Raw genomic sequence first — 27754 nt, 5'->3', positions numbered from 1 at the left:
TGGGCGGAAGGCGGGTACACCCTGGACAAGTCGCCAGTCAAAGCTGTTTAATGTTCACATTTGTTATAGTGGTAAACCTCTTTAGTTTGTTTTCCTTCCAGCATAACTCCCATGCAAGTACTAACCGGGCTCCCGAGATCTGACGATCTTCCTCAGGGTTGTAAGCCGATAATACCTGAATCCTATTTCCAAGTAAGTGTGCACTGAGAAATTTTCGCTTACTTTATCCGAAGAAGAGCACAATCTTTATTTTACTGCACCTGGAGTGGGATGGATTTAAAATGGTTTCAAAATATATTTTAGGGCTGCAGCTATATCAGCTGCATTTGGGCGGAAGGCGGGTACACCCTGGACAAGTCGCCAGTCAAAGCTGTTTAATGTTCACATTTGTTATACTGGTAAACCTCTTTAGTTTGTTTTCCTTCCAGCATAACTCCCATGCAAGTACTAACCGGGCTCCCGAGATCCGATGATCTTCCTCAGGGTTGTATTGCCGTAAGCCTATAATACCTGAAGCCTATTTCCAAGTAAGTGTGCACTGAGAATTTTCGCTTACTTTATCCGAAGAAGAGCACAATCTTTATTTTACTGCACCTGGAGTGGGATGGATTTAAAATGGTTTCAAAATATATTTTAGGGCTGCAGCTATAGATTATTTTCATGATCAAGGACTCTATTAATTAGTTTGTTAGATGATTCAAATAATGGGATAAAACTTGCTCTTGAGCCTAAAGGATTTAAGGCAGGGATGTCCAAACTTTTTACACTGAGGGCCGCACACTGAAAAATCAAGGCAAGCGGGGGCCTATTTGATATGTTTTTATTTCAAAAACCAATACAATATATGTGTAAAAATATACATTTAGGCCTCCACTCAGGCTTGATCCCAGGGACGCCAAAGGATTTTGGTCAAAACATTTTTTTAAATGTGTCATTATTTTGTATTATTGTTATTCAAGGTTTAAATCGCTAGATCAATATTAGGTCTATCTGTCAATATTACGTTTTTAAAGATTTAAGTTGTATGCCCTTTTTGTCAAAGAAAACCCTATTTTGTTATGAAAAAAAAAACACAAAATATGCAATAGTTTCCCCCAATAGAATTTTAAAGTGGAATATTTGAGATTATAGAATAATTGGAGCCTTAAAAATGTCAACACACCATTGATTTCATCCATCCATCCATCCATTTTCTACCGCTTATTCCCTTTCGGGGTCGCAGGGGGCGCTGGCGCCTATCTCAGCTACAATCGGGCGGAAGGTGGGGTACACCCTGGACAAGTCGCCATCTCATCACAGGGCCAACACAGATAGACAGACAACATTCACACCCACATTCACACACTAGGGCCAATTTAGTGCTGCCAATCAACCTATCCACAGGTGCATGTCTTTGGAAGTGGGAGGAAGCCGGAGTACCCGGAGGGAACCCACGCATTCACGGGGAGAACATGCAAACTCCACACAGAAAGATCCCGAGCCTGGATTTGAACCCAGGACTACAGGACCTTCGTATTGTGAGGCAGATGCACTAACCCCTCTGCCCCCCATTGATTTCAATTTTTTTTGAATTATTTTTTTAGCAATTACACAAAAAAAAATTGCACTAAAATTATTGGGGATCCAAAAGGGTCCTAATCATTAAAAATAAACTTTTTTTTTTTCTACTGTTTACTTTAAACACAATCGTCTTGAGATAAACTTCAGATCCATCTGTCAATTATAACTTTTATTGTTGTTTATGCTTTTTGTTTGTTCTTATTAGGCCCTTCTTTAGAAAAAACATCTCAAAGTAGAATATTTAATGTGACATTGATTTTGATTAATTATTAGTTTTTTAAAGAAAATAACAGCCTGCATGGCAGCTTTATATTAGAGTAAACATTGCAACATTTTCTTGTCACAGTTCACCTGTTTACTCTTATATACCACTTTTTCTGTTTATTTTTTTAATCGTATTTTTAGAATGTGCTTAGGGCCGCACTTTGGACACCCCTGGTTTAAGCAGATCAGTTGAAATAAATATTTTTGTACTTGCTATCACCTTCATTACTTTCTTTCACCGTTGTTTACCTTGCTTCTATATTCCTTTATTTTACCTTTTTAAATTAAATTTTTACATTATTTTATATTCTACTTAACTTTTACATTTATTTACCTTATTTTACCTTCACGGACCTTATTTTACATTCTCTATTCCTTTTTCCTTTATCTTTTTTTTTTTTTTTACCTTTTATGTACCTTTTTAACCTATTTGACCTGCTATATTCCTTCTTTAACCCTCTATTTACCTTTTTATTGATCTTTTTACCTTTTATTTACCTTCTGTTATGTTCTATTTGCCCTCTATTAATCTTCTTTACCTTTTTTTCTATTTTTACCCTCTGTTTCTTCTTTCACCTTTTATTTACCTTATTTTACCTTCTATTTACATACAAACTCTATTTCCATATGAGTTGGGGAATTGTGTTAGATGTAAATATAAACGGAATACAATGATTTGCAAATCCATTTCAACCCATATTCAATTGAATGCACTACAAAGACAAGATATTTGATGTTCAAACTCATAAACTTTATTATTTTTTTGCAAATAATTAACTTAGAACTTCATGGCTGCAAAAAGTAGTTGGGAAAGGGCATGTTCACCACTGTGTTACATCACCTTTTATTTTAACAACACTCAATAAATGTTTGGGAACTGAGGAAACTAATTGTTGAAGCTTTGAAAATGGAATTCTTTCCCATTCTTGTTTTATGTAGAGCTTCAGTCATTCAACAGTCCGGGGTCTCCGCTGTTGTATTTTACGCTTCATAATGCGCCACACATTTTCGATGGGAGACAGGTCTGGACTGCAGGCGGGACAGGAAAGTACCCACACACTTTTTTTTACGAAGCCATGCTGTTGTAACGTGCTGAATGTGGCTTGGCATTGTCTTGCTGAAATAAGCAGGGGCGTCCATGAAAAAGACTGCGCTTAAATGGCAGCCTATGTTGTTCCAAAACCTGTATGTACCTTTCAGCATTAATGGTGCCTTCACAGATGTGTAAGTTACCCATGCCTTGGGCACTAATGCGCCCCCATACCATCACAGATGCTGGCTTTTGAACTTTGCGTCGATAACAGTCTGGATGGTCCGCTTCCCCTTTGGTACGGATGACACGATGTCGAATATTTCCAAAAACAATTTGAAATGTGGACTCGTCAGACCACAGAACACTTTCCCACTTTGCATCAGTCCATCTTAGATGATCTCGGGCCCAGAGAAGCCGGCGGCGTTTCTGGATGTTGTTAATTGATGGCTTTCGCTTTGCATAGTAGAGCTTTATCTGGCACTTACGGATGTAGTGACAAACTGTATTTAGTGACAGTGGTTTTCTGGAGTGTTCCTGAACCCATGTGGTGATATCCTTTAGAGATTGATGTCGGTTTTTGATACAGTGCCGTCCGAGGGATCGAAGGTCACGGTCATTCAATGTTGGTTTCCGGCCCTGCTGCTTAAGTGGAGTGATTTTTCCAGATTTTCTGAACCTTTTGATGACATTATGGACTGTAGATGTTGAAATCTGTAAATGTCTTGCAATTGCACTTTGAGAAACGTTGTTCTTAAAGGGGAACATTATCACCAGACCTATGTAAGAGTCAATATATACCTTGAGGTTGCAGAAAAAAGAACATATATTTTTTTAACCGATTTACAAACTCTAAATTGGTGAATTTCGGCGAATTAAACGCCTTTCGATTATTTGCTCTCGGAGCGATGACATCACATCGAGTCAAATCAGCTCTGTTATTTTCCCTTTTTTTGACTGTTTTCTGTACCTTGGAGACATCATGCCTCGTCGGTGTGTTGTCGGAGGGTGTAACAACACGATCAGGGACGGATTCAAGTTGATTTACGTTTGTTGAGCATTCCTTAACTTTATCAGTATTTATTGCCAAATTTCCCAACTTCTTTGTCACGTGTTGCTGGCATCAAATTCTAAAGTTAATGATTATTTACAACAAAAAAAAATGTTTATCAGTTCGAACATCAAATATGTTGTCTTTGTAGCATATTCAACTGAATATGGGTTGAAAATGATTTGCAAATCATTGTATTCCGTTTATATTTACATCTAACACAATTTCCCAACTCATATGGAAACAGGGTTTGTATTTCATTTTATTTGACATTTTATTTGCTTATTTTACTTTCTATATTATTTATTTGACCTTGTATTTACCTGATAGTTATCTTCTATTTACCTTGTTTTATCTTTTATTCATTACTTTTACCTATTATTTAACTTATTTTACTTTTTATTTACGTTCTATTTAAACTTATTTTACCTTCTATTTACTTCGATTTTTTTCCCAAGACGGCGCCGCTGTAGTGACTGCTGTTGGCAGGAGCTCTGTGCTCTTGTGTCCTCCTTTTGTGTTTTCATTTGTTGTTATTATTTTTGCCTTTTGGTCCGAGACCCTTTGGGACTGTGTGACAAGGGGTGGCACTTTCGTGACTTCTGCGGTGCTTTTTTGTGAACTTCTGGATCTGCCTCCCGGAGAGCTTTTTGGCCATGGAGACCAGCTGCTGGGTCTCTGCCACACCAGAGTCCGTTTGGAGGAGATGCAGATGAAGAGACAGGACTGCGGAGCTGGCACTGAGCGCCGGGACGGACAAGCTTCACAGTGTCTTGGCTGAATGAGCAGGTATCGGACACCTCAGTCTCTCTCCTTGGACGTATCCTCGCTCATCCATGCGGACTGGACACTGGCCGAGAGTTGGTTGGCAACCGAGAGTGGAGTCGACTCTTGGTTGCTTTGTTGGGTTTGGTCCTGTCTCTGGCCATGCTCCCCCCACCCCAGCGGACGATGGTGTGGAACACCGCAGAGGCCACCACAGTGTATACGTTTCTTTTAATTTTTATTCACAGCTGTATGTAGAACTGGCCGGTTGCATCGGCTCTGCTCTTTTAATGTATTTAATGTCCTTTGTTTTCTTTGAGTTTAGATGTTGTCCTTACACACATGTAAGAGGGATGTGTGATATGGCTGTGAGTTGATTTTTCTCTTGGGCTCAGTCTGGAACCCCCCCACCCCCCAATTGTTTACCTGTATCTCACCTTTTTTGTAAGGGCCGCCGGAAATTGGCAGACCCGTCAGCGATGCTGTTCTGTCTCATCTTGAATGGGATTGTGCTGAAAATTTTAATTCCCCCCGAGGATTGATAAAGTCTATCTGAGTCTGATTCTGATATACTTTATTTTTTCTTTATCTTGTATTTACTTTCTTCCAATTACTTTCCCCCCCACCTTCTTTGAACTTGTATTTACCTTACCTTGACCATAGATTTACCATCCATCCATCCATTTTTCTACCGCTTATTCCCTTTGGACTTGCGGGGGGCGCTGGAGCCTATCTCAGCTACAATCCTATTTATCTTCGTTTACCTATTATTTACACTATTTGACCTTCTATTTAACTTATTTTACCTTATATTTGCTACCTTTACCTTTTTTTAATCCTCTTTTGCGTATAAATTCCTTCTTTTACCTTTTATTTACTACCATGACCTTCTATATACATTCTATTCAACTCATTTGACCTTTTATCTAATTTTTGTTTACCTTATTTTTACCTCTTATATAGTGAAGTGAGTTGTATTTATATAGCGCTTTTCTCTAGTGACTCAAAGCGCTTTACATAGTGAAACCCAATATCTAAGCTACATTTAAACCAGTGTGGGTGGCACTGGGAGCACGTGGGTAAAGTGTCTTGCCCAAGGACGGGGCGGCATAGCTCGGTTGGTAGAGCGGCCGTGCCAGCAACTTGAGGGTTGCAGGTTCGATTCCCACTTCCGCCATCCTAGTCACTGCCGTTGTGTCCTTGGGCAAGACACTTTACCCACCTGCTCCCAGTGCCACCCACACTGGTTTAAATGTAACTTAGATATTGGTTTTCACTATGTAAAGCGCTTTGAGTCACTAGAGAAAAGCGCTATATAAATATAATTCAATTCAAGGACACAACGGCAGTGACTAGGATGTCGGAAGCGGGAATCGAACCTGCAACCCTCAAGTTGCAGGCAATAACCTTTGTTTCCAACTTCTTTTACCCTGTTTCGCCTTCTTTTACCTTAAATGTATTTCCGTTACATTCTTTTTACTTTTATGCATTTATTTTTTTTACCATTTTTCCCTTTCTATTCAACTTGCTTTACCTTTTTTTAGTACTAACCAGATTTTATAAATTTTTTATTAGTTACACACAAATGATTAATTGTCGCAACAGAACATAAATCAATGTTTTTTTTTCTAATTAAATCGATTAATGATTGCAGCCCTAATATGTTTAGTTTCATTTTGAGGGGTTGGTAGTGGGATCATGGAAAGAGCAGTTCATTGATAAATTCATTGTCTTTACAAATGCATTACCTAAATATTTCTGTCTTTGGTAGTGCATGTGTATTGCCAAAGAATGTAATACCTTTGTTGTTACCAATGAATGTTATAGTAACAACAGTGTATGTCCCTGCTCAGATGTCTCATTATGTTGTTCCTGCAGGCCTTCCCTCCCTTTTTCCTGCCACCGCCCACTCAGTGTGACTCATCAAAAAAGCTTTTAAGTTTCGTTTCCGCGTCCCAGCCTAACAGCTGAGAGCTACGTGTGCCAAAAGACAATCCACTCACACATGCTCGCTCTCGTCTTCCTGGTAAGTCTTCTCAATCTTTAAAAAAAAACAATCCTAACTTAATTTTGGTCACATGTTATCGTAATAACTTGCATGCACTTTTTTGAATCCATTGTAACTTGTAAGCCGGACGCTGTACTGTAGTAATAACAGACATGACCGTCATTTACCGCTTTTCACAATCTATGAAACGAAATTACAGGATGGCAAATAAAACCTCCACAGAGGTTTGATTTTTAACCACCTTCAAAGCCAAACAGGACATACAAGTACACATCCTGTTTCCATATGAGTTGGGAAATTGTGTTAGATGTAAATATAAACGGAATACAATGATTTGCAAATCCTTTTCAACCCATATTCAGCTGAATATGCTACAAAAAACATATTTGATGTTCGAAACTGATAAACATTTTAACACGTGACAAATAAGTTTGTAAAGGTGGCAATAAATACTGCGGGAGCAAATAGTCAAACAGTTCAAGAACACCGTTTCTCAAAGTCCAATTGCAATACATTTAGGGATTTCAACATCTACGGTCCATAATATCATCAAAAGGTTCGGAGAATCTGGAGAAATCACTCCACGTAAGCGGCATGGCCGGAAACCTACATTGAATGACCGTGTCTTTCAATCCCTCAGACGGCACTGTATCAAAAACCGACATCAATCTCAAAAGGATATCACCACATGGGCTCAGTAACACTTCAGAAAACCGCTGTCACTAAATGCAGTTTGTCGCTACATCTGTAAGTGCAAGTTAAAGCTCTACTATGCAAAGCGAAAGCCATTTATCAACAACATCCAGAAACGCCGCCGGCTTCTCTGGGCCCGAGATCATCTAAGATGGACTGATGCAAAGTGGAAAAGTGTTCTGTGGTCTGACGAGTCCACATTTGTTTTTGAAAATATTTTACATTGTGTCATCCGGACCAAAGGGTCCGGATGTGTTGCAGCCAAGAAATTTTAAGTTAATTATTATTTGCCAAAAAAAAACAAAAAACTTTGAGTTTAAACATCAAATATCTTGTCTTTTTAGTGCATTCAACTGAATATGGGCTGAAAAGGATTTGCAAATCATTGTATTCTGTTTATATTTACATCAAACACAATCTCCCAACTCATATGGAAACAGGGTTTGTACCTTCAAAGTCAAACAGGACATACAAGTAATTGAAGGGCGTAAATTACTTAAATTACTCCAACTTCGGTCCTAAAAAAAAATAAAACATGTAATGTGTTGTTTTTTTCTATTATTTTGACCCTTTTGAACAGACCTGGACCGTTAAGCTTTTCAATCTGGCCTGCCTGGCATTCCCAAATATTTTTTTAGATATTTAAGATGGAAACTGTAGCTGCCATTATGATGTGCAGTGATGTATTCAAACGACCGTAAGTCTTGAACTATACAAAATATTTTAATGGTTGGAATCGGTTCTTTTGCATGAAATACTAGTTAATATGGTCATCTAAGTCACAGCAGCTCAGACGAGGCACCAAGCAGTGTGGGTGGGGAGCGTTTCCACAGTGTTTCCAGAGCGGCCAGCCTGAAATGCGGGTGTCAGGGACAGACGTGGAAGGAGATTTTGACAACAAAGTTCTAAAGTTTAGTGATGTATCGAATTGTAGGTGTTTTTGTTTTTTCCCCTTCGCGTTCATATTTTGCTGTGTTTGTTGCATTTTGTTTGATTGTAAAAGATGTCGATCGAGAGTGGGTGTGACGTTCATATGTTGTCAATATTCAGAGTTTTATCCTTCATAGTTAATATTGTAAATCCCACATTCTTTATTTCCATGTACATTCTGGGTGTACAGACTCATTTTTTTCTCTAAATTTGGCCCCCCGAGTCAAAATAATTGCCCAGGCCTGCTTTGGAAGGACTTTTGATTCGGTTATGTCACAGCTTTATTTTGGCCAAATAACTCCATCCATCCAATTTCTACCGCTTATTCCCTTTGGGTTTGGGGGGGCGCTGGTCAGCTGCATTCGGCCGGAAGGCGGGGTACACCCTGGACAAGTCACCACCTCATCGCAGGCCAAATAACTCATGAAAAAAAAATAAAAAACACTGATTATCAATTGAGTTGAGTTGAGTTTGAGTTTATTTGGAACATGCAAGCATACATCCCAATTTTCAGTTTCTCTTTTCAACATGTTCGAAAAGGAGTAGGAAGAAGCAGAGCTTATTTAATCTTACCCCTTTCCTTTTACATAACACTTGCTAAAAACTGTTGTTCACTTCCCGTTCTCAATTTATTCCCAATTGAATCCATAAGTAATCACTAAATAAATAAATAATAAGGTCTTGAGTAGTCCAGAGTTCAATCCCGGGCTCGGGATCTTTCTGTGTGGAGTTTGCATGTTCTCCCCGTGACTGCGTGGGTTCCCTCCGGGTACTCCGGCTTCCTCCCACTTCCAAAGACATGCACCTGGGGATAGGTTGATTGGCAACACTAAATGTTGTCTGTCTATCTGTGTTGGCCCTGTGATGAGGTGGCGACTTGTCTGGCCCATCTATCCATCCATCCATCCATCCATCAGTCCATTTTCTACGGCTTGTCCCTTTTGGTGTTGTGGCGGGTGCTCGAGCCTATCTCAGCTGCATTCGGGGTACACCCGGGACAAGTCGCTACCTCATCACAGGGCCAACACAGATACACAGACAACATTCACACTCACATTCACACACTAGGGACAATTTAGTGTTGCCAATCAACTTATCCCCAGGCGCATGTCTTTGGAGGTGGGAGGAAGCCGGAGTACCCAGAGGGAACATGCAAACTCCACACAGAAAGACCCCGGGATTGAACCCAGGACTATTCAGGACCTTCGTATTGTGAGGCACATGCACTAACCCATTTACCACCATGCTGCCCTGTTTTTATACCATGAATTGATTAACGTTGACCCCGACTTAATCCAGTTGAAAAACTTATTCGGGTGTTACCATTTAGTGGTCAATTGTACGGAATATGTACTGTACTGTGCAATCTACTAATAAAAGTTTCAATCAATCAATCAACCTAATGTTAGCATACTGGCATGTGAACATTAACATGCCAACCTTTTAAGCCAAATTTGTACTTAAACACCTCAGAGTCATAACACTTTGTACTTAAAACATGCTTATACTAACTTGCGGATGATTACATTTTTGCAAAAAAGCTAATTTCATCATCGTCCACATAGTCCAGCGCAGGATGTCGGACTGGAGACTGTACGCGTACCAGGAGGAGGTAGTCCAGAGGGCTCTGCGAGGAGAAAACACCATCATCTGGCTGCCGACGGGAGCTGGGAAGACGCGGGCCGCCGTCTACGTGGCCGAGAAGCACCTGGAAACCAGGCCGCGGGGAAAAGTGGTGGTCCTGGTAAACATGGTAAATACCAAACACCACACTTAAAATGTAATAATATCAACTAGAAAATTCCCGCGTAAATTTTGACGGGCCTCTGGCCGGGGGTCGCCGGAAGCCGCCATACTTATTAGATGGTGCCGGGTGTCTGAATCCGTGAGTTTTAGGTGTAACCATACTTGCCAACCCTACCAAATTTTCCTCCATTCAAACAGCGTGTCAGCTTAATCACATAAAATATGAGGGTTTTACACACAAACACACAAATGGGTGAACGCAAGGCATACTCAGTCAACAGCCATACAGGTCACACTGAGGGTGGCCGTATAAACAACTTTAACACTGTTACAAATATGCGCCACACTGTGAACCCACAGCAAGCAAGAATGACAAACACATTTCGGGAGGACATCTGCACCGTAACACAACAGAAAAAATACCCAGAACCCCTTGCAGCACTAACTCTTCCGGGACGCTACAATATACCACCAAACCCTGCCCCCCCACCTCAAACACCCCCACATCCCCATCTCCCGAATTCGGAGGTCTCAAGGTGTAACTGTACACAAAGAGCCACAGAGCTAGCCTAAAACAGTAACATGTTTACAAATAAAATGCTAACACTTAGCATGCGTGCTAACGATAGCATGATAACATTCCGCATGTTTCATATACCAATTTATACGACTCAAAAGCTGTATGGCTACAGAAATAGAAATAAAAGTGTAAAAATAGATGGAAAAAGTTAGCAAGTCTAAGTTAGCTTACTAGCATGCTATCGTTAACAGTTGACAAGTGTCACATACCAAGTTATATGACTCTGGGCTAAACAGTAGCAAAAGTAGGTAAACATTTTTGCAAGCTAATGGTAACATGCTAGCATGCTAACCTTAACATGCTAACATGAATTACCATGAATTGATTAATGTTAGACTGACCATACGTCCTCTTTTCCCCGGACATTTAACCAATGATATTACAGACCTTTGATCCCTCAGGCGGTACTGCATCAAAAACAGACATCAGTGTGTTAAGGATATCACCACATGGGCTCAGGAAAACTTCATAAAACCACTGTCAGTGACTACAGTTGATCGCTACATCTGTAAGTGCAAGTTAATACTCTACTATGCAAAGTAAAACCCATTTATCAACAACAACCAGAATCGCCGCCGGCTTCTCTGGGCCCGAGCTCATCTAAGATGAACTGATGCAAAGTGGAAAAGTGTTCTGTGGTCTGACGAGTCCACATTTCAAATTATATTTGGAAACTGTGGACGTGGTGTCCTCCGGAACAAAGAGGAAAATAACAATCCGGATTGTTATAGGCGCAAAGTTCAAAAGCCAGCATCTGTGATGGTATGGGGGTGTATTAGTGCCCAAGGCATGGGTGACTTACACATCTGTGAAGGCACCATTAATGCTGAAAGGTCCATACAGGTTTTGGAGAAACATATGTTGTCATCCAAGCAACGTTATCATGGATGCCCCTGCTTATTTCAGCAAGACAATGCCAAGCCACATGTTACAACAGCGTGGCTTCAAAGTAAAAGAGTATGGGTACTTTCCTGGCCCGCCAGCAGTCCGGACTTGTCTCCCATCAAAAATGTGTGGCGCATTATGAAGCGTAAAATACGACAGCGGAGACCCCGGACTGTTGAATGACTGAAGCTCTACATAAAACAAGAATGGGAAAGAATTCCTCTTCCAAAGCTTCAACAATTAGTTTCCTCAGTTCCCAAACTTTTATTGAGTGTTGTTAAAAGAAAAGGTGATGTAACACAGTGGTGAACATGCCCTTTCCCAACTACTTTGGTACGTGTTGCAGCCATGAAATTCTAAGCTAATTATTTGCAAAAAAAAAAAAAGTTTATGAATTAGAACATCAAATATCTTGTCTTTGTAGTGCATTTAATTGAATATGGGTTGAAAATGATTAGCAAATCATTGTATTCCGCTTATTTTTACATCTAACACAATTTCCCAACTCATATGGAAACAGGGTTTGTACAATAGTTTGTAAAAATCAATAGTGTTCTTTGCTGAGATGTAGTGAAATCAGCTTGCTGTACATTATATGGGAAAAATCAATAGTGTCCTTGTTGTGACATGGTAAAACAGTTATTTGTACATTGTTTTCAAAAATTTCTGTACAGATCCACCTGGTGGACCAACACTACAGCAAAGAGTTCGCTCCCGCCCTGGCGTCGTCCTACAAGGTGGTGGCGGTCAGCGGTGTAAGCATGGAGAAAGATTTCTTCGGCAAGGTGCTGCGCGACTCTGACGTGGTGATCTGCACGGCGCAGCTCTTACACAACGCTCTGGTCAGCACGGAGGAGGAGAAGCGCGTGGAGCTGTCAGGTGGGTTTCCAAGACCTCGGTGAGGTCCACGCCGCCATGAAGACTCAAGCTCACGCTGCCTATTGCAGAGATCTCCCTGCTGATTGTGGACGAGTGCCACCACACCCAGAAGAAGATGGTCTACAACCAGATCATGATGGAATACCTGCACAAAAAGACGCTCGCCGAAGAAACGCTGCCTCAGATTCTTGGACTCACGGCGTCGCCAGGTGTGGACGGGGCAAAGAGTCTGGACAAAGCTGTGCTGCATGTACTCAAGGTCACCACCATCTCTTCTCTCTACCACTTATTAACTCTATATATTGCTTTTATCACAACACATCATAAAACAATGATTATCAAAAATGATGTATTCTGAATAACAAACCCTGTTTCCATATGAGTTGAAAAATTGTGCTAGATGTAAATATAAACGGAATACAATGATTTGCAAATCATTTTCAACCCATATTCAGTTTAATATGCTACAAAGACAACATATTTGATGTTCAAACTGATTAACTTTTTTTTGTGCAAATCATTATCTTTAGAATTTGATGCCAGCAAAACGTGACAAAGAAGTTGGGAAAGGTGGCAATAAATACTGATAAAGTTGAGGAATGCTCATCAAACACTTATTTGGAACATAAGTGTGCAGGCTAATTGGGAACAGGTGGGTGCCATGATTGCGTATAAAAACAGCTTCCCAAAAAATGCTCAGTCTTTCACAGGAATGGATGGGGCGAGGTACACCCTTTTGTCCACAACTGCGTGAGCAAATAGTCAAACACTTCAGGAACAATGTTTCTCAAAGTGCAATTGCAAGAAATTTAGGGATTTCAACACCTACAGTCCATAATGTCATCAAAAGGTTCAGAGAATCTGGAGAAATCCCTTCACGTAAGCGGCATGGCCAGAAACCAACATTGAATGACCGTGAACTTCGATCCCTCAGACGGCACTGTATCAAAAACAGACATCAATCTCTAAAGGATATCACCACATGGGCACAGGGACACTTTAGAAAACCACTGTCACTAAATACAGTTCGTCGGTACATCTGTTAGTGCAAGTTAAAGCTCTACTGTAAAGCGAAAGCCATTTATCAACAACATCCAGAAACGGAGACGGCTTCTCTGGGCCCGAGATCATCTTAAATGGACTGACGCAAAGTGTAAAAGTGTTCTGTGGTCTGACAAGTCCACATTTCAAATTGTTTTTGGAAATATTCGTCATTGTGTCATCCGGACCAAAGGAGAAGCGAATCATCCAGACTGTTATCGACGCAAAGTTCAAAAGCCAGCATCTGTGATAGTATGGGGGTGCATTAGTGCCCAAGGCATGGGTAACTTACACGTCTGTGAAGGCACCATTAATGCTGAATGGTCCATACAGGTTTTGGAGCAACATATGTTGTCATCCAAGCAACATTATCATGGACGCCCCTGCTTATTTCAGCAAGACAATGCCAAGCCACATTCAGCACGTGTTACAACAGCGTGGATTCATAAAAAAAGAGTGTGGGTACTTTCCTGGCCCGTCTGCAGTTCAGACCTGTCTTCCATCGAAAATGTGTGGCGCATTATGAAGCGTAAAGTACGACAGCGGAGACCCTGGACTGTTGAACGACTGAAGCGCTACACAAAAACAAGAATGGGAAAGAATTCCACTTCCAAACCTTCAGCAATTAGTTTCCTCAGTTCCCAAACGTTAATTGAGTGTTGTTAAAAGAAAAGGTGATGTAACACAGTGGTGAACATGCCCTTTCCCAACTACTTTGTCACGTGTTGGAGCCATGAAATTCTAAGTCAATTATTATTTGCAAAAAAAAAAAGTTTATTTGTTTGAACATCAAATATCTTGTCTTTGTAGTGCATTCAACTGAATATGGGTTGAAAAGGATTTGCAAATCATTGTATTCCGTTAATATTTACTTCTATCACAATTTCCCAACTCATATGGAAACGGGGTTTGTATGTGACAATAAAGCAATGAAGCTTGAATTTAGTTGTTGAAGCCATGTTGTCTTTCCCTCCTCAGCTGTGCGCCAACTTGGACTCTGTGATCGTTTCAGCCGACAAGTCCACTGGGGAACTTGACATGAAAGTACCAAGACCCTTAAAGATTTTTGACATTGTGGAAAAAAGACCCCAGGTAAGATTGAAAACAAAATGCCTTTCGGGATGTGCAACAAGTTAGAGAGCGCCATGTATATCCTATCCTGCATGTCTCACTTGTTGCGTAGGATCCCTTTGGAGATCACCTGAAAAGAATCATGCAGCAGATCCACGTTTTCATGGATCCCCCCAGGGACGTCCTGCTGAGAGAATTGGGCACGCAAGAATACGAATCAGACGTGGTCGAGCTGGAAAAGAAAGGTTAGTTTTTGACATCGACGGATATGTTTTTTCCGTGGCCGATCACCGATATTTGGAGCCAATATTCATGTTCAGGGAAAGTTGGCTAAACATGGTTAGTACACATCAGTAGCAGGTGTTGGTGGTAACTGCGTTGTTTTTTGCAGTAACGATACTCACAATGTGAAGTGGCTCGTTATAACAGTGGGGTTGAATGTAGTGCAAGGTGTCATATTTCAACCTATGTTCCGTCAGATTCTCACTGCATGTTCTTACTGACACTGTCACATACAACAAGACAGCGGTAATTGCGACGAGCCAGAGCCAGAGAAATTCAAAAGGGAGCTTTGTCCAATTTTGCTGCCTCCTCGAAAAAAGAAACCTGTTGCGTAACTCGGTCAATTGAATTACGCAACCCAGTAAGAAGAATGCAACTTTTTTTCGGTGTGCCGATTCGGGTATTAAATAACGTTCCCATTGCTGTAAATTAGTTTTATGTTTTCACCTGGGTTTGTATTAGCAACATACTATGGACAGATTTTGATCAGGTTTTCAGAAAATGATTGAAAAAGGTCCTGGAACAATTACCTTTCTATTTTGTATTATTCATAAATGAGTTTGTCAAAGCACTTATTGTTGGAAGTAATTATTAGGGATGTGGGGAAAAATCTATTCGAATTTGATTCGCGATACTCACATTGTGCGATTCAGAATCGATTCTCATTTTTAAAAAATCGCTTAATTTTTTTTTATTAAAAAATTTTTTTTTTCATCAATCCAACAAAACAATACACAGCAATACCATAACAATGCATTCAATTCCACGACACAGAACAAACCAAAAGTAGTGAAACAAAAACGATTATTATCAACAACAGTATCAATATTAGTTATAATTTCAGCATAGCAGTGATTAAAAATCCCTCATTGACATTATCATTAGACATTTATAAAAATTAAAAAAAAGAACAATAGTGTCACAGTTGCTTACACTTGCATCGCATCTCATAAGCTTGACAACACACTGTGTCCAATGTTTTCACAAAGATAAAATAAGTCATATTTTTGGTTCGTTTAATAGTTAAAACAAATTTACATTATTGCAATCAGTTGATAAAACATTGTCCTTTAAAATTATAAAAGCTTTTTAAAAAAAATCTACTACTCTGCTAGCATGTCAGCAGACTGGGGTAGATCCTGCTGAAATCCTATGTATTGAATGAATACAGAATCGTTTTGAATCGGAAAAATATCGTTTTTGAATCGAGAATCGCGTTGAATCGGGAAAAAAAAAAAAAACGATATATAATCGAATCGCGACCCCAAGAATCAATATTGAATCGAATCGTGGGACACCCAAAGATTTGCAGCCCTACTGTCAACCCACACCAAAAAAGAAAGACAAACGCATTTCGGGAGAATATCCGCACCGTAACACAACATAAACACAACAGACCAAATACCCAGAAACCCTTGCAGCACTAACTCTTCCAGGACGCTACAATAACATCTAAGGAAACAAAGCGGAAGAACGAAGAAGAGACATTGCGACGACGAGTAGGAAGAAGAAATGATTGGAAAAAAACAATTTCATTTCATCCAGGACAGCTCGCAGGGGAAGGAGTATGCTGCCTGAGCCTCAACACTGCTCCCCCCAACCACGCCCTCAACACCCCCCCACCTCCCAAATTCGGAGGTTTCAAGGCTGGCAAGTTTGCTTTACATGCAGGGCAAAAGGGCTGCTGCACATATCTGCTGATGTAGTTGGAAAAAAGGCAGATACTGATAAAAAGAGGTTGATACCAATATAGATGAAAATGCCAAATATCGGCGCTTAAAATCAGCCTGGCCCACAATCGGTAAATCTACTCTGTATGCTGTTGTTCTGCAGGAGTGAAGGATTACAACCGCGTGCTGCAGCAATGCGCCGTCCACTTGCGTAAATACAACGACGCCCTGCTCATCAACGACACGCTGCGCATGAGAGATGCTCTGATGTTCTTGGTGGACTTCTACTGCGCCAAGATGACCGCCGTCATCGATGACACCGACAGATTCCTGGTGAAACTCTTCGAAGGTCGGCTATTTTTGTCCTCCACCTTGTCGCTGCTTGTCCTCACCCGTCAATGCCGTCCCACGCCACAGAAAACCAAGGCGAGCTGCAGACGCTGGCGAAGAACCCGCTCTACGAAAACCCCAAGATGGCCAAGCTGGAGGAAACCCTGCTGAGGCTTTTTAGTCTAAGCAAGGAGTCCAGAGCGATCCTCTTCAGCAAGACGCGTAGAAGCACCGGCTGCTTGAACGACTGGGTGCTCGACAGCGAGAGCCTGCAGAAAGCTGGCGTCAAGCCCGCCTTCGTGACTGGCACCGCCTCTATGACACAGGTGGGCTCACGTCTTCACGGAAGCATCATGGAATAGGTTGGGCTTCGTAAAAGTTGAAGACAAAGAGGGCTGAAACGAACATGCTGTCTGTAAACGCCAACCAGGCGTACGTCCAAAGAAAATTCTTAAACTTAACATACACTTTTTTCGCAAAAACTAAAGTGTTAAAGCAATGATTTTGTTATTTGTGAAAGAAGAAACCTAGCAACTATCAAAAAACAGATTTCGTAAACAAAAAAATAAACTGATTTCGGATACGTTGAGAACTATTTAACGTCTTCAACAAACGTTTTCGATTTTGTAACTTTACGTTAGTTTTTTCTGTTAGCAGCAAATACAATTTTGAGTTTTCAGTAGACGTTATACAAACTTATGTTTAGTAAACTAGTTTGAGTCTTGAACAAATTCAACGTAAAAGTTGAAGACTACTTGGGCTCAAACGAACATGCTGTCTGTAAACGCCAACCAAGCGTACGTCCAAAGAAAATTCTTTAACAAACTTAACGCACGCTTTTTTCGTGTAAACATATTTAAGTGTTAAAGCAATAATTTGTTGATGATTTGTTAAAGAAAAAAACCTAGCAACTATCAATAAACCAATTTCGTAAATGTAAAAAAATAAACTAATTTCAGATACGTTGAGAACAATTTAACGTTTTCAAATGTTTTTGATTTAGTAACTTTACGTTATTTTTTTCTGTAAACAGCAAATACAATTTTTAGTTTTCAGTAGACGCTATACAAACTTATGTTTAGTAAACTAATTTGAGTCTTGAACAAATTTAACGTAAAAGTTGAAGACTACTGGAGCTCAAACAAATATGCTGTCTGTAAACGCCAACCAAGCGTACGTCCAAAGAAAATTCTTAAACAAACTTAACGCACGCTTTTTTCGTGTAAACATATTTAAGTGTTAAAGCAATAATTTGTTGATGACTTGTTAAAGAAGAAACCTAGCAACTATCAATAAACCAATTTCGTAAACATAAAAAAATAAACTGATTTCAGATATGTTGAGAACAATTTAACGTCTTCAACAAACGTTTTTGATTTAGTAACTTTACATTTGTTTTTTCCATAAACCAAAAATACAATTTTGAGATTTCAGTATACGCTATACAAACTTATGTTTAGTAAACAAATTTGAGTCGTGAACAAATTTAACGTAAAAGTTGGAGACTACTGGAGCTCAGACAAATATACTGTCTGTAAACGCCAACCAGGCGTACAGCCAAAGAAAATTCTTAAACAAACTTATTGTGTGCTTTTTTCGCAAAAATATATTTAAGTGTTAAAGCAATGATTTTGTTATTTGTTAAAGAAAAACCTAGCAACTATCAAAAAAACATAATCGTAAACATAAAAAAATAAACTGATTTTGGATACGTTGAGAACAATTTAACGTCTTCAAGAAACGTTTTCGATTTAGTAACTTTACATTTATTTTTTCCTTAAACAGCAAATACAATTTTGAGTTTTCAGTAGACTTTATTCAAAATAATGTTTAGTAAACTAGTTTGAGTCCTGAACAAATTTAATGTAAAAGTTGAAGACAACTAGGCCTCAAATGAACATGCTGTCTGTAAACGCCAACCAGGCGTACGCCCCAAAAAATTCTTAAACTTAACGTACGCTTCTTTTGTGAAAAAACATCTAAGTGTTAAAGCAATGATGTGTTGATGATTTGTTAAAGAAGAAACCTAGCAACTACAAATAAACCAATTTCGTAAACATAAAAAAATAAACCGATTTCAGATACGTTGAGAAGAATTTAACGTCTTCAACAAACGTTTTCGATTTAGTAACTTTACGTTAGTTTTTTCCGTAAACAGCAAATACAAGTTCAAATTTTCAGTAGACGTTATACAAACTTATGTTTAGTAAACTAGTTTGAGTCTTGAACAAATTTAACGTAAAAGTTGAAGACAACTAGGGCTCAAACGAACATGCTGTCTGTAAACGCCAACCAGGCGTACATCCAAAGAAAATTCTTAAACAAACTTAACATAAGCTTTTTTCGTGAAAAAACATTTAATGTTGAAGCAACGTCTTCAACAAACTGATTTTGCTATTTCTTAAAGAACAAACCTGGCAACTATCAATGAAACAATTTTGTAAACATAAAAAAAATAAACTGGTAAGAGCCATTTCAGAAACGTTGAGAACAATTTAACGTTTTTAACAAACATTTTTGATTAAGTAACTTTACGTTTGTTTTTTCCGTAAACAGCAAATACAATTTCAAGTTTTCAGTAGATATTATACAAACTTATGTTTAGTTAACTAGTTTGAGTCTTGAACAAAATTAACGTAAAAGTTGAAGACAACTAGGGCTCAAACGAACATGCTGTCTGTAAACGCCAACCAGACGTACGTCCAAAGAAAATTCTTAAACAAACTTAACGTAAGCTTTTTTCGTGAAAAAACATTTAAGTGTTAAAGCAACGTCTTCAACAAAGTGATTTTGCTATTTCTTAAACAACAAACCTGGCAACTATCAATGAAACAATTTCGTAAACATACAAAAAATAAACTAATGATAGCCATTTCAGAAACGTTGAGAACAATTTAACATTTTCAAACGTTTTTGATTTAGTAACTTTACGTTATTTTTTTCTGTAAACAGCAAATACAATTTTTAGTTTTCAGTAGACGCTATACAAACTTATGTTTAGTAAACTAATTTGAGTCTTGAACAAATTTAACGTAAAAGTTGAAGACTACTGGAGCTCAAACGAACATGCTGTCTGTAAACGCCAACAAGGCGTACGTCCAAAGAAAATTCTTAAACAAACTTATTGTATGCTTTTTTCGCAAAAACATATTTAAGTGTTAAAGCAATGATTTTATTTGTTAAAGAAGAAACCTAGGAACTATCAAAAAACCATAACCGTAAACATAAAAAAATAAACTGATTTCGGATACGTTGAGAACAATTTAACGTCTTCAACAAACGTTTTCGATTTCGTAACTTTACATTTGTTTTTTCCTTCAACAGCAAGTACAATTTTGAGTTTTCAGTAGACGTTATTCAAACTTATGTTTAGTAAACTAGTTTGTCTTTAAACAAATTTAATGTAAAAGTTGAAGACAACTGGGGTTCAAATAAACATGCTGTCTGTAAACGCCAACCACCGTAGAAAATTCTTAAACTTAACGTACGCTTTTTTCATGCAAAGTCTTCAATAAACTGATTTTGTTATTTGTTAAAGAAGAGACCTAGCAACTACCAATGAACACATTTCATAAACTTAAAAAAAATACACTGATGAGAGCCATTTCAAAAACTAAAACAATTTAACGTTTTCAACAAACGTTTTTAAATGAAGTAACTTTATGTTACTTTTTTCCGTAAACATCAAATACAATTTTGAGTTTTCAGTAGACATGATATAAACTTATGTTTAGTAAACTAGTTTGAGTCTTTAACGAATTTAATGTAAAAGTTGAAGACGACTACAGCTCAAACAAACATGCTGTCCGTGAACGCCAACCAAGCGTACGTCCAAAGAAAATTCCTAAACAGACCTAACGTATATATGTTTTTCTTGAAAACATATTTAAGTGTTAAAGCAACGTCTTCAACAAACTAATTTTGCTATTTCTTAAACAAGAAACCCAGCAACTAACAATAAACCAAATTCGTAAACATAAAAGAATAAACTGATGAGAGCCATTTAGGAAACGTTGAGAACAAATTAACGTTTTCAAGAAACGTTTCTGATTTAGAAACTTTACGTAAGTTTTTTCCGTAACGAGCAATTACAATTTTGAGTTTTCAGTAGACCTTATACAAACTTATGTTTAGTAAACTAGTTTTAAGTCTTTAACGAATTTAACGTAAAAGTTGAAGACAACTTCAGCTCAAACGAACATGCTGTCCGTGAACGCCAACCGAACATACGTCCAAAGAAAATTCTTAAACAGACCTAACACCTGCCCTATTTCAGTGTTTTTCAACCACTGTGCCGCGGCACACTACTGTGCCGTGAGATACTGTTTGGTGTGCCGCGGGAGATTATGTAATTTTACCTATTTGGGTTAAAAATATTTTTTGCAAACCAGTAATTATAGTCTCCAAATTATGTGTTGTTGAGTGTCGGCGCTGTCTAGAGCTCGGCTGAGTAACTGTAATACTCTTCCATATCAGTAGGTGGCAGCCGGTAACTAATTGCTTTGTAGATGTATCATGCTTAAAGCAAAAATAAACAAAAGTGAGTGCCCCTAAGAAAAGGCATTGAAGCTTAGGGAAGGCTATGCAAAACGAAATTAAAAGTGAACCGGCTACAAAGTAAACTAAAACAGAATGCTGGACGACAGCAAAGACTTACTGTGGACCAAAGACAGCGTCCACAAAGTACATCCGTAAATGGCATGACAATCAACAATGTCCACTCTAAGAAAGATAAAAACAACTGAAATATTCTTGATTGCTAAAACAAAGTAGATGCGGGAAATATCGCTCCAAGGAAGACATGAATCTGCTACAGGAAAATACCAAAAAAAAGAGAGAAAGCAACCAAAATAGGAGCGCAAGACAATAACTAAAAACACTATATACAGAAAAACATTAAAAAACTCCAAATAAGTCATGGCGTGATGTGATAGGTGGTGACAGTACACCTACTTGGAGACAAGAGCTATAGTGATGCATGCTTGGTTAGGCTTTAAAGTCATATCCAACAATTGCGACAACTACTTTTTACTGTCAACTGAGATTCGTTTTTTAATGATTTCTGCTGGTGGTGTGCCTCTGGATTTTTTTAACGCAAAAAGTGTGCCTTGGCTCAAAAAAAGGTTGAAAATCACTGCCCTATTTCACAAATAATTCAAAGTCTTCAGCAAACTAACTTACCTGTTTTCAGAAAAGTCAAAGAAAACAACATGCTCTCAAGACAATTACATTTTTTAAACAAACTACCATATATGTTCAGAGACTCATTTAGAGCAGTGGTTCTCAAATGGGGGTACGTGTACCCCTGGTGATACTTGAAGGTATGCCGAGGGGTACGTGAGATTTTTTTTTTAATATTCTAAAAATAGCAACAATTTATAAATATATTTAGGGAATAATACTTCAACAAAATATGAATGGATGTTTATAAATTGTGAAAAGAAATGCAACAATGCAATATTCAGTGTTGACAGCTGGATTTTTTTGTGGACATGTTCCATAAATATTGATGTTAATGATTTCTTTTTTTGTGAAGAAATGTTTAGAATTAAGTTCATGAATCCAGATGGATCTATATTACAATCCCCAAAGAGGACACTTTTAAGTTGATGATTACTTCTATGTGTAGCAATCTTTATTTATAATTGAATAACTTGTTTATTTTTCAACAAGTTTTTATTTATTTTTATATATTTTTTTCCAAATAGTTCAAGAAAGACCACTACATATGAGCAATATTTTGCACTGTTGTATAATTTAATAAATCAGAAACTGATGACATAGTGCTGTATTTTACTTCTTTATCTCTTTTTTTCAACCAAAAATGCTTTGCTCTGATTAGGGGGTACTTGAATTAAAAAAATGTTCACAGGGGGTACATCACTGAAAAAAGGTTGAGAACCACTGATTTAGAGGATTTATGGTCTCAATAAACTCAATGTGTGCTATTTCGTAAAAGTTAAAGACAATTTTCTTTATACAGCCACATTACCGTTCTCACTTTTTTCCCCCGCAGTCAGATCAGCAGAACACCATCAAGAAGTTCCGCCGGGGCGAGGTCAACCTCCTCATTGCAACCAGCGTGGCCGAGGAGGGCCTGGACATCCCGGAATGCAACCTGGTGGTGCGCTACGGCCTGCTGACCAATGAGATCGCGCAGCAGCAGGCGTACGGACGCGCTCGGGCCAAAGACAGCAAGTACTCCTTGGTAGCCCAGCGAGACGGGCAGGAAGTACGCCGCGAGCACCTCAACATCTACCTGGAGGAGTTGACCACCAAGGCCATCGCTGAAGTCCAACAGATGGACCCCCAGCAGTTTAGGGCCAAGGTGAGACCGCCTGACCTCCTCCTCCATCAATCCTCCCTAATTCTTCTTCTGGCTCCAGTTAGCCGAGCTTCAGAGCGAGGCGGTTTGTCGCAGCCGCACTGCACAAAGTAAGAGGAAGGAAGGTCTCCACCCCGCCTCCAGCGTCCAGCTTCTGTGTCTGGACTGTTTGGCACCAGTAGCGTGCGGCAGCGACATTCAACTAGTCGAGGATCAACAATATGTCATCGTCAACCCTGACTTCAAGTAAGTAGGTTGAAGGTTTCAAAGTGCTGACTTAGCCAATCACTGACCAGTTAGCATCCTAGCAGTACTAGCTAAGGTGGCAGGAAATAAAGGATGACAGACAGCAACTTCTAAATCCAATGTAATTTGGCTTAAGGAGACTTCACTCACCGGATGCAAAGAAATCCCATATTTTTGGATCTGCTAAAAGCATTAAGTACCGTAAATTATTATATCCTTTTATCAACATCTCAACCAACACTATTATGCTTCCAATCATATTTAAAAAACAGAACACTGTGTTCATAAATCAAAAACGCCTTGACATCCTTTTAACGCTTGAATATCTTCACCAACATCAGATCCATCTCTAGATATATTTTTTTATGCTCTTTTTGACAGAAAAACCCTGTTTTATCTGGCAAAAAAATACATTTCCCCTCCCAATTTTTTTTTCTATTTTAAATGAGTAATTTGGCCCTTAAATAGGTCAATAATTAACATTGATTTTGATTATTATTTTTTGAGCTATGACAGGTTTAAAAAAAATAAATAAAAAATCACATTGTTTGAAGGATTAAAAAGGGCCCACTCATAAATGTGTTAAGTCATATATATTTATATATATTAATACATGCATACATACACATATATATACTGTATATACGTGTATATATTCACTTTCAATGCCTGAATTTCTTGTTCAACTTTCAGAATACAAGTTTTAATTATTTCTGTTTTATAGAGTTAAAACTTTTTTTTTTTTTTTAACTTTCAGTGCTTGAATTTCTAGTTCAACTTTTGTAATATAAGTTTTTATTAGTTTTATGTTTTATACCATTTTGTCAAAGAAAACCTGGTTTTTATATGACACACATACACTCTGTGTGGAGTTTAGATGTTCTCCCCGTGAATGCGTGGGTTCCCTGCGGGTACTTCGGCTTCCTCCCACTTCCAAAGACATGCACCTGGGGATAGGTTGATTGGCAACACTAAATTGGCCCAAGTGTATGAATGTTGTCTGTCTATCTGTGTTGGCCCTGTGATGAAGTGGCGACTTGTCCAGGGTGTACCCCGAATGCAGCTGAGATAGGCTTCAGCACCCCCCGCAACCTCAAAAGGGACAAGACGTAGAAAATGGATGGATGGGCCAGATTTGGCCGTCAAAGAGGCCGGGGGTCTGGGTTCTACTCATGCCAAATATATTACATAGTTTATTATAAAAATAAACAGTTGAATATTTGCTCGTCGCCTTTACGTATGATGTATCCATTAATTTGCTGAATTTCCCCCAGGGATCAATAAAGTACTTTATATTCTAATCTATTTGTACATGATAAAATCTAATAACCAAGTTCATAGGCAATAATGTAATAATATGAGGAGATGATTATGTCATAACTAGGACTTTGGTGCAGTTTGTTTTCCCGTAGTGCAAAGCGACTGGACCGGACATGGCGGGAAGGTAATGACGTCTTTTATTATTAACTTGAAAATATTACAAAAAACAAAGGGTATAAACAAAAAGGCGCTCTCAGCGGAGGTACAAAACTTGGCTATGAAAACAAAACTATTACTGCAACGTAAACTATGGACATAAAACAAAACTTGAAAACTGGTATGGATAACGAAAACTTACTTGGAACGAGAAAGGAGCATGGATCATCGGCATGGGTAACAAGGGTGTGTAGAGGGTGATGTTGCCTGGCTGACTGCCTGGCAATTACAGACTTAAATAGTGGTGCAGTGATTGACAGGTGCGTGAGTCCAAACAAGTCAGGTGCATGAGTCGTGAACACATAACAGGTGAAACTAACGAGTTGTTATGGGAAAAAAAAAAAAGGGTGCACAATGAGTCCAAAACCAAAGAGAACGTGACCACAAAACATGACAGATTACTAGTACACATTTATATCAATGCTGTCAAACTATTTTTTTTATTTTTATTTTTAATCACAGGTTATTGCCTGCATGCATAAATTTATTTATTTTTTATTTTTTTAAACATATGAAGGCAACCATTACTGCGATGTGGCCCTCAATGAAAATGAGTTTGACGCCCCTCACCATGAATTGATTAACGTGGACCCCGACTTACACAAGTTGAAAAACGTATTCGGGTGTTACCATTTAGTGGTCAATTGTACGGAATATGTACTGTGCAATCTACTAATGAAAGTTTCAATCAATCAATCAACTGATCTAGAATAGTGGTTCTCAACCTTTTTTCAGTGATGTACCCCCTGTAAATTTTTTTTTAATTCAAGTACCCCCTAATCAGAGCAAAGCATATTTGGTTGAAAAAAAGAGATAAAGAAGTAAAATACAGCACTATGTCATCAGTTTCTGATTTATTAAATTGTATAACAGTGCAGAATATTGTTCATTTGTAGTGGTCTTTATTGAGCTATTTGGAAAAAAAGATATTGAAATAACTAAAAACTTGTTGAAAAATAAACAAGTGATTCAATTATAAATTGTCAGGACTTGGACTATGACTTGGATTGTTTTTCCGACGCAAAGGAAAATTGGCACGAGCAAGACGTGAATGTGAGTACACATTTATTTATTACTAACACTAACAAACTACAACAACAGGCCAACAAAAAGCGTGCACAATGGCGGTACAAAACTAGACTATGAAAACAAAACTAGCACTATGGCATGATTATAGACAAAAACAAAACTCAACAACTGTGACATAGCAAAACCAAAAACTTACTTAGCATAAACTGGAGGGAAACTATGGGCAGAGAATAAACAGCAATGGCATGGCATGGCATGAAGGCAGTTGAGGAATATGAAAAGTCGCCAGGCTGACCACCCGGCAACTACAGGTTTTAATAATGACATGATAACGGCAAACCGGTGTGAGACATGAAGACATGGGCGTGACATAAGGGCAAGGTGAAAACTAATGAGTTGGCATGGTAACAAAGAAAACAAGGAAGTGCAGGAACATGAACTGAGTGTCCAAAAAATAAAACCAAACATAACAAAAACAAAACATGATCCCATGGGCGTGACAATAAATAAAGATTTCTACACATAGAAATAATCATCAACTTAAAGTGCCCTCTTTGGGGATTGTAATAGAGATCCATCTGGATTCATGAACTTCATTCTAAACATTTCTTCACAAAAAAATAAATATTTAACATCACTATTTATGGAACATGTCCACAAAAAATGTAGCTGTCAACACTGAATATTGCATTTTTGCATTTCTTTTCACAGTTTATGAACTTCTGTTCATATTTTGTTGAAGTATCATTCAATAAATATATTTATAAAGGATTTTTGAATTGTTGCTATTTTTAGAATATTTAAAAAAAATCTCATGTACCCCTTGGCATACCTTCAAGTACCCCCAGGGGTACACGTACCCATTTGAGAACCACTGATCTAGAAGACAACTGTCTATCTGTGTTGGCCCTGTGATGAGGTGGCGACTTGTCCAGGGTGTACCCCGCCTTCCGCCCGATTGTAGCTGAGATAGGCGCCAGCGCCCCCCGTGACCCCGAAAGGGAATAAGCGGTATAAAATGGATGGATGGATGGATGATCTAGAAGATCATATACCAGTACACCTCAGAGCCACAAGGGGCCATAATTGCATTGCATTTGCTGCTTTTACCAGTAACGTCTCTCAAAAGGACGCAGTTTTCTTGCGTTTCTGTCTTGTTCTATGAGTTGACATCCGGCTCTGGTCTTAGGGAGAAGTACAACATCGGCCCACAGCTGGTTCTGGATCGGACTTTCGAAGACTGGGAATTAGGCGGCAGGATGACGTGTAACAACGGCAGCTGCAGAAAGGCGTGGGGTCACGAGGTCCTGTACAAGAAGGTGGCCCTACTGCCCAACGTGGCCATCAAGCACTTCGCCCTGGAGACGCCCGACGGCAGGACCACGGTGAAAAAGTGGAAGGACATTCCTTTTGTCGTGGACGACTTCAGCTTTACCGAGTACTGCCAGAGTCACCACCCGGACCTTGTCGACTGAGGCCAGGTTGCTGGCGCCACACGGTACCTTCCACACACGTGCCACGTTTGAATCGTGCTCGAAACGAGCGCGGCGGCTTTCTTGATGCCCATTTTTTGTGTCACTTAAGTCACACAACACAAAGTGGAACATTTTGTGAACTGGAATAATGACATGTATTTTATGTAATTAAGTTTTTATAGACAAACTAACGGGTTCTTATCAATTTCAAATTTTATTGGCAGGTCCATTCTGCAAAATAAAGGAGTCTACATAACATGTGATGCTAATGGTAGTTTTTTAGCACTTCCATAGCGAGTCTGCTGACAGATAATTATGGGATATGAGCAGGGATGTCCGATATTATCGGCCGATAAATGCTATAAAATGTAATATTGGAAATTATCAGTATCGGTTTCAATATTATCTGTATCTGTTT

At 38.8% G+C, this 27754-nt stretch overlaps 1 protein-coding gene across 2 annotated transcripts; it reads left to right on the top strand.

The window, feature by feature from the left end:
- Window positions 1-428: 428 nt before the first annotated feature.
- Window positions 429-27594, top strand: dhx58 (DEXH (Asp-Glu-X-His) box polypeptide 58). Of its 2 annotated transcripts, none has more exons than XM_061905449.1 (11): window positions 429-527; window positions 6549-6696; window positions 12187-12391; window positions 12460-12650; window positions 14411-14524; window positions 14616-14748; window positions 16619-16804; window positions 16873-17111; window positions 22802-23113; window positions 23172-23356; window positions 27051-27594. In XM_061905449.1, exons 2-11 carry the CDS (start codon window positions 6676-6678, stop codon window positions 27334-27336), a joined length of 1872 nt encoding a protein of 623 aa, XP_061761433.1. In that variant the 5' UTR covers window positions 429-527; window positions 6549-6675; the 3' UTR covers window positions 27337-27594. The 2 variants fall into 2 exon arrangements, with proteins under 2 accessions (XP_061761433.1, XP_061761432.1); XM_061905448.1 differs by lacking the exon at window positions 429-527 and adding an exon at window positions 9867-10054.
- Window positions 27595-27754: the final 160 nt, after the last annotated feature.

This window comes from Nerophis ophidion, linkage group LG07 (genome assembly GCF_033978795.1).
Source record: "Nerophis ophidion isolate RoL-2023_Sa linkage group LG07, RoL_Noph_v1.0, whole genome shotgun sequence".
Taxonomy (NCBI): Eukaryota; Metazoa; Chordata; class Actinopteri; order Syngnathiformes; family Syngnathidae; genus Nerophis; species Nerophis ophidion.
Note: the sequence above shows the minus strand (reverse complement) of the source record. Positions and strands in the feature narration are given on the sequence as shown.

Coding starts and splice junctions, on each gene's coding strand:
- dhx58 (XM_061905448.1), top strand. CDS start 9,878: ATGTCGGACTGGAGACTGTACGCGTACCAGGAGGAGGTAGTCCAGAGG. Junction 12,651..14,410: donor CTGTGCTGCATGTACTCAAG/GTCACCACCATC, acceptor TTCCCTCCTCAG/CTGTGCGCCAACTTGGACTC. Junction 17,112..22,801: donor GCACCGCCTCTATGACACAG/GTGGGCTCACGT, acceptor TTTCCCCCGCAG/TCAGATCAGCAGAACACCAT.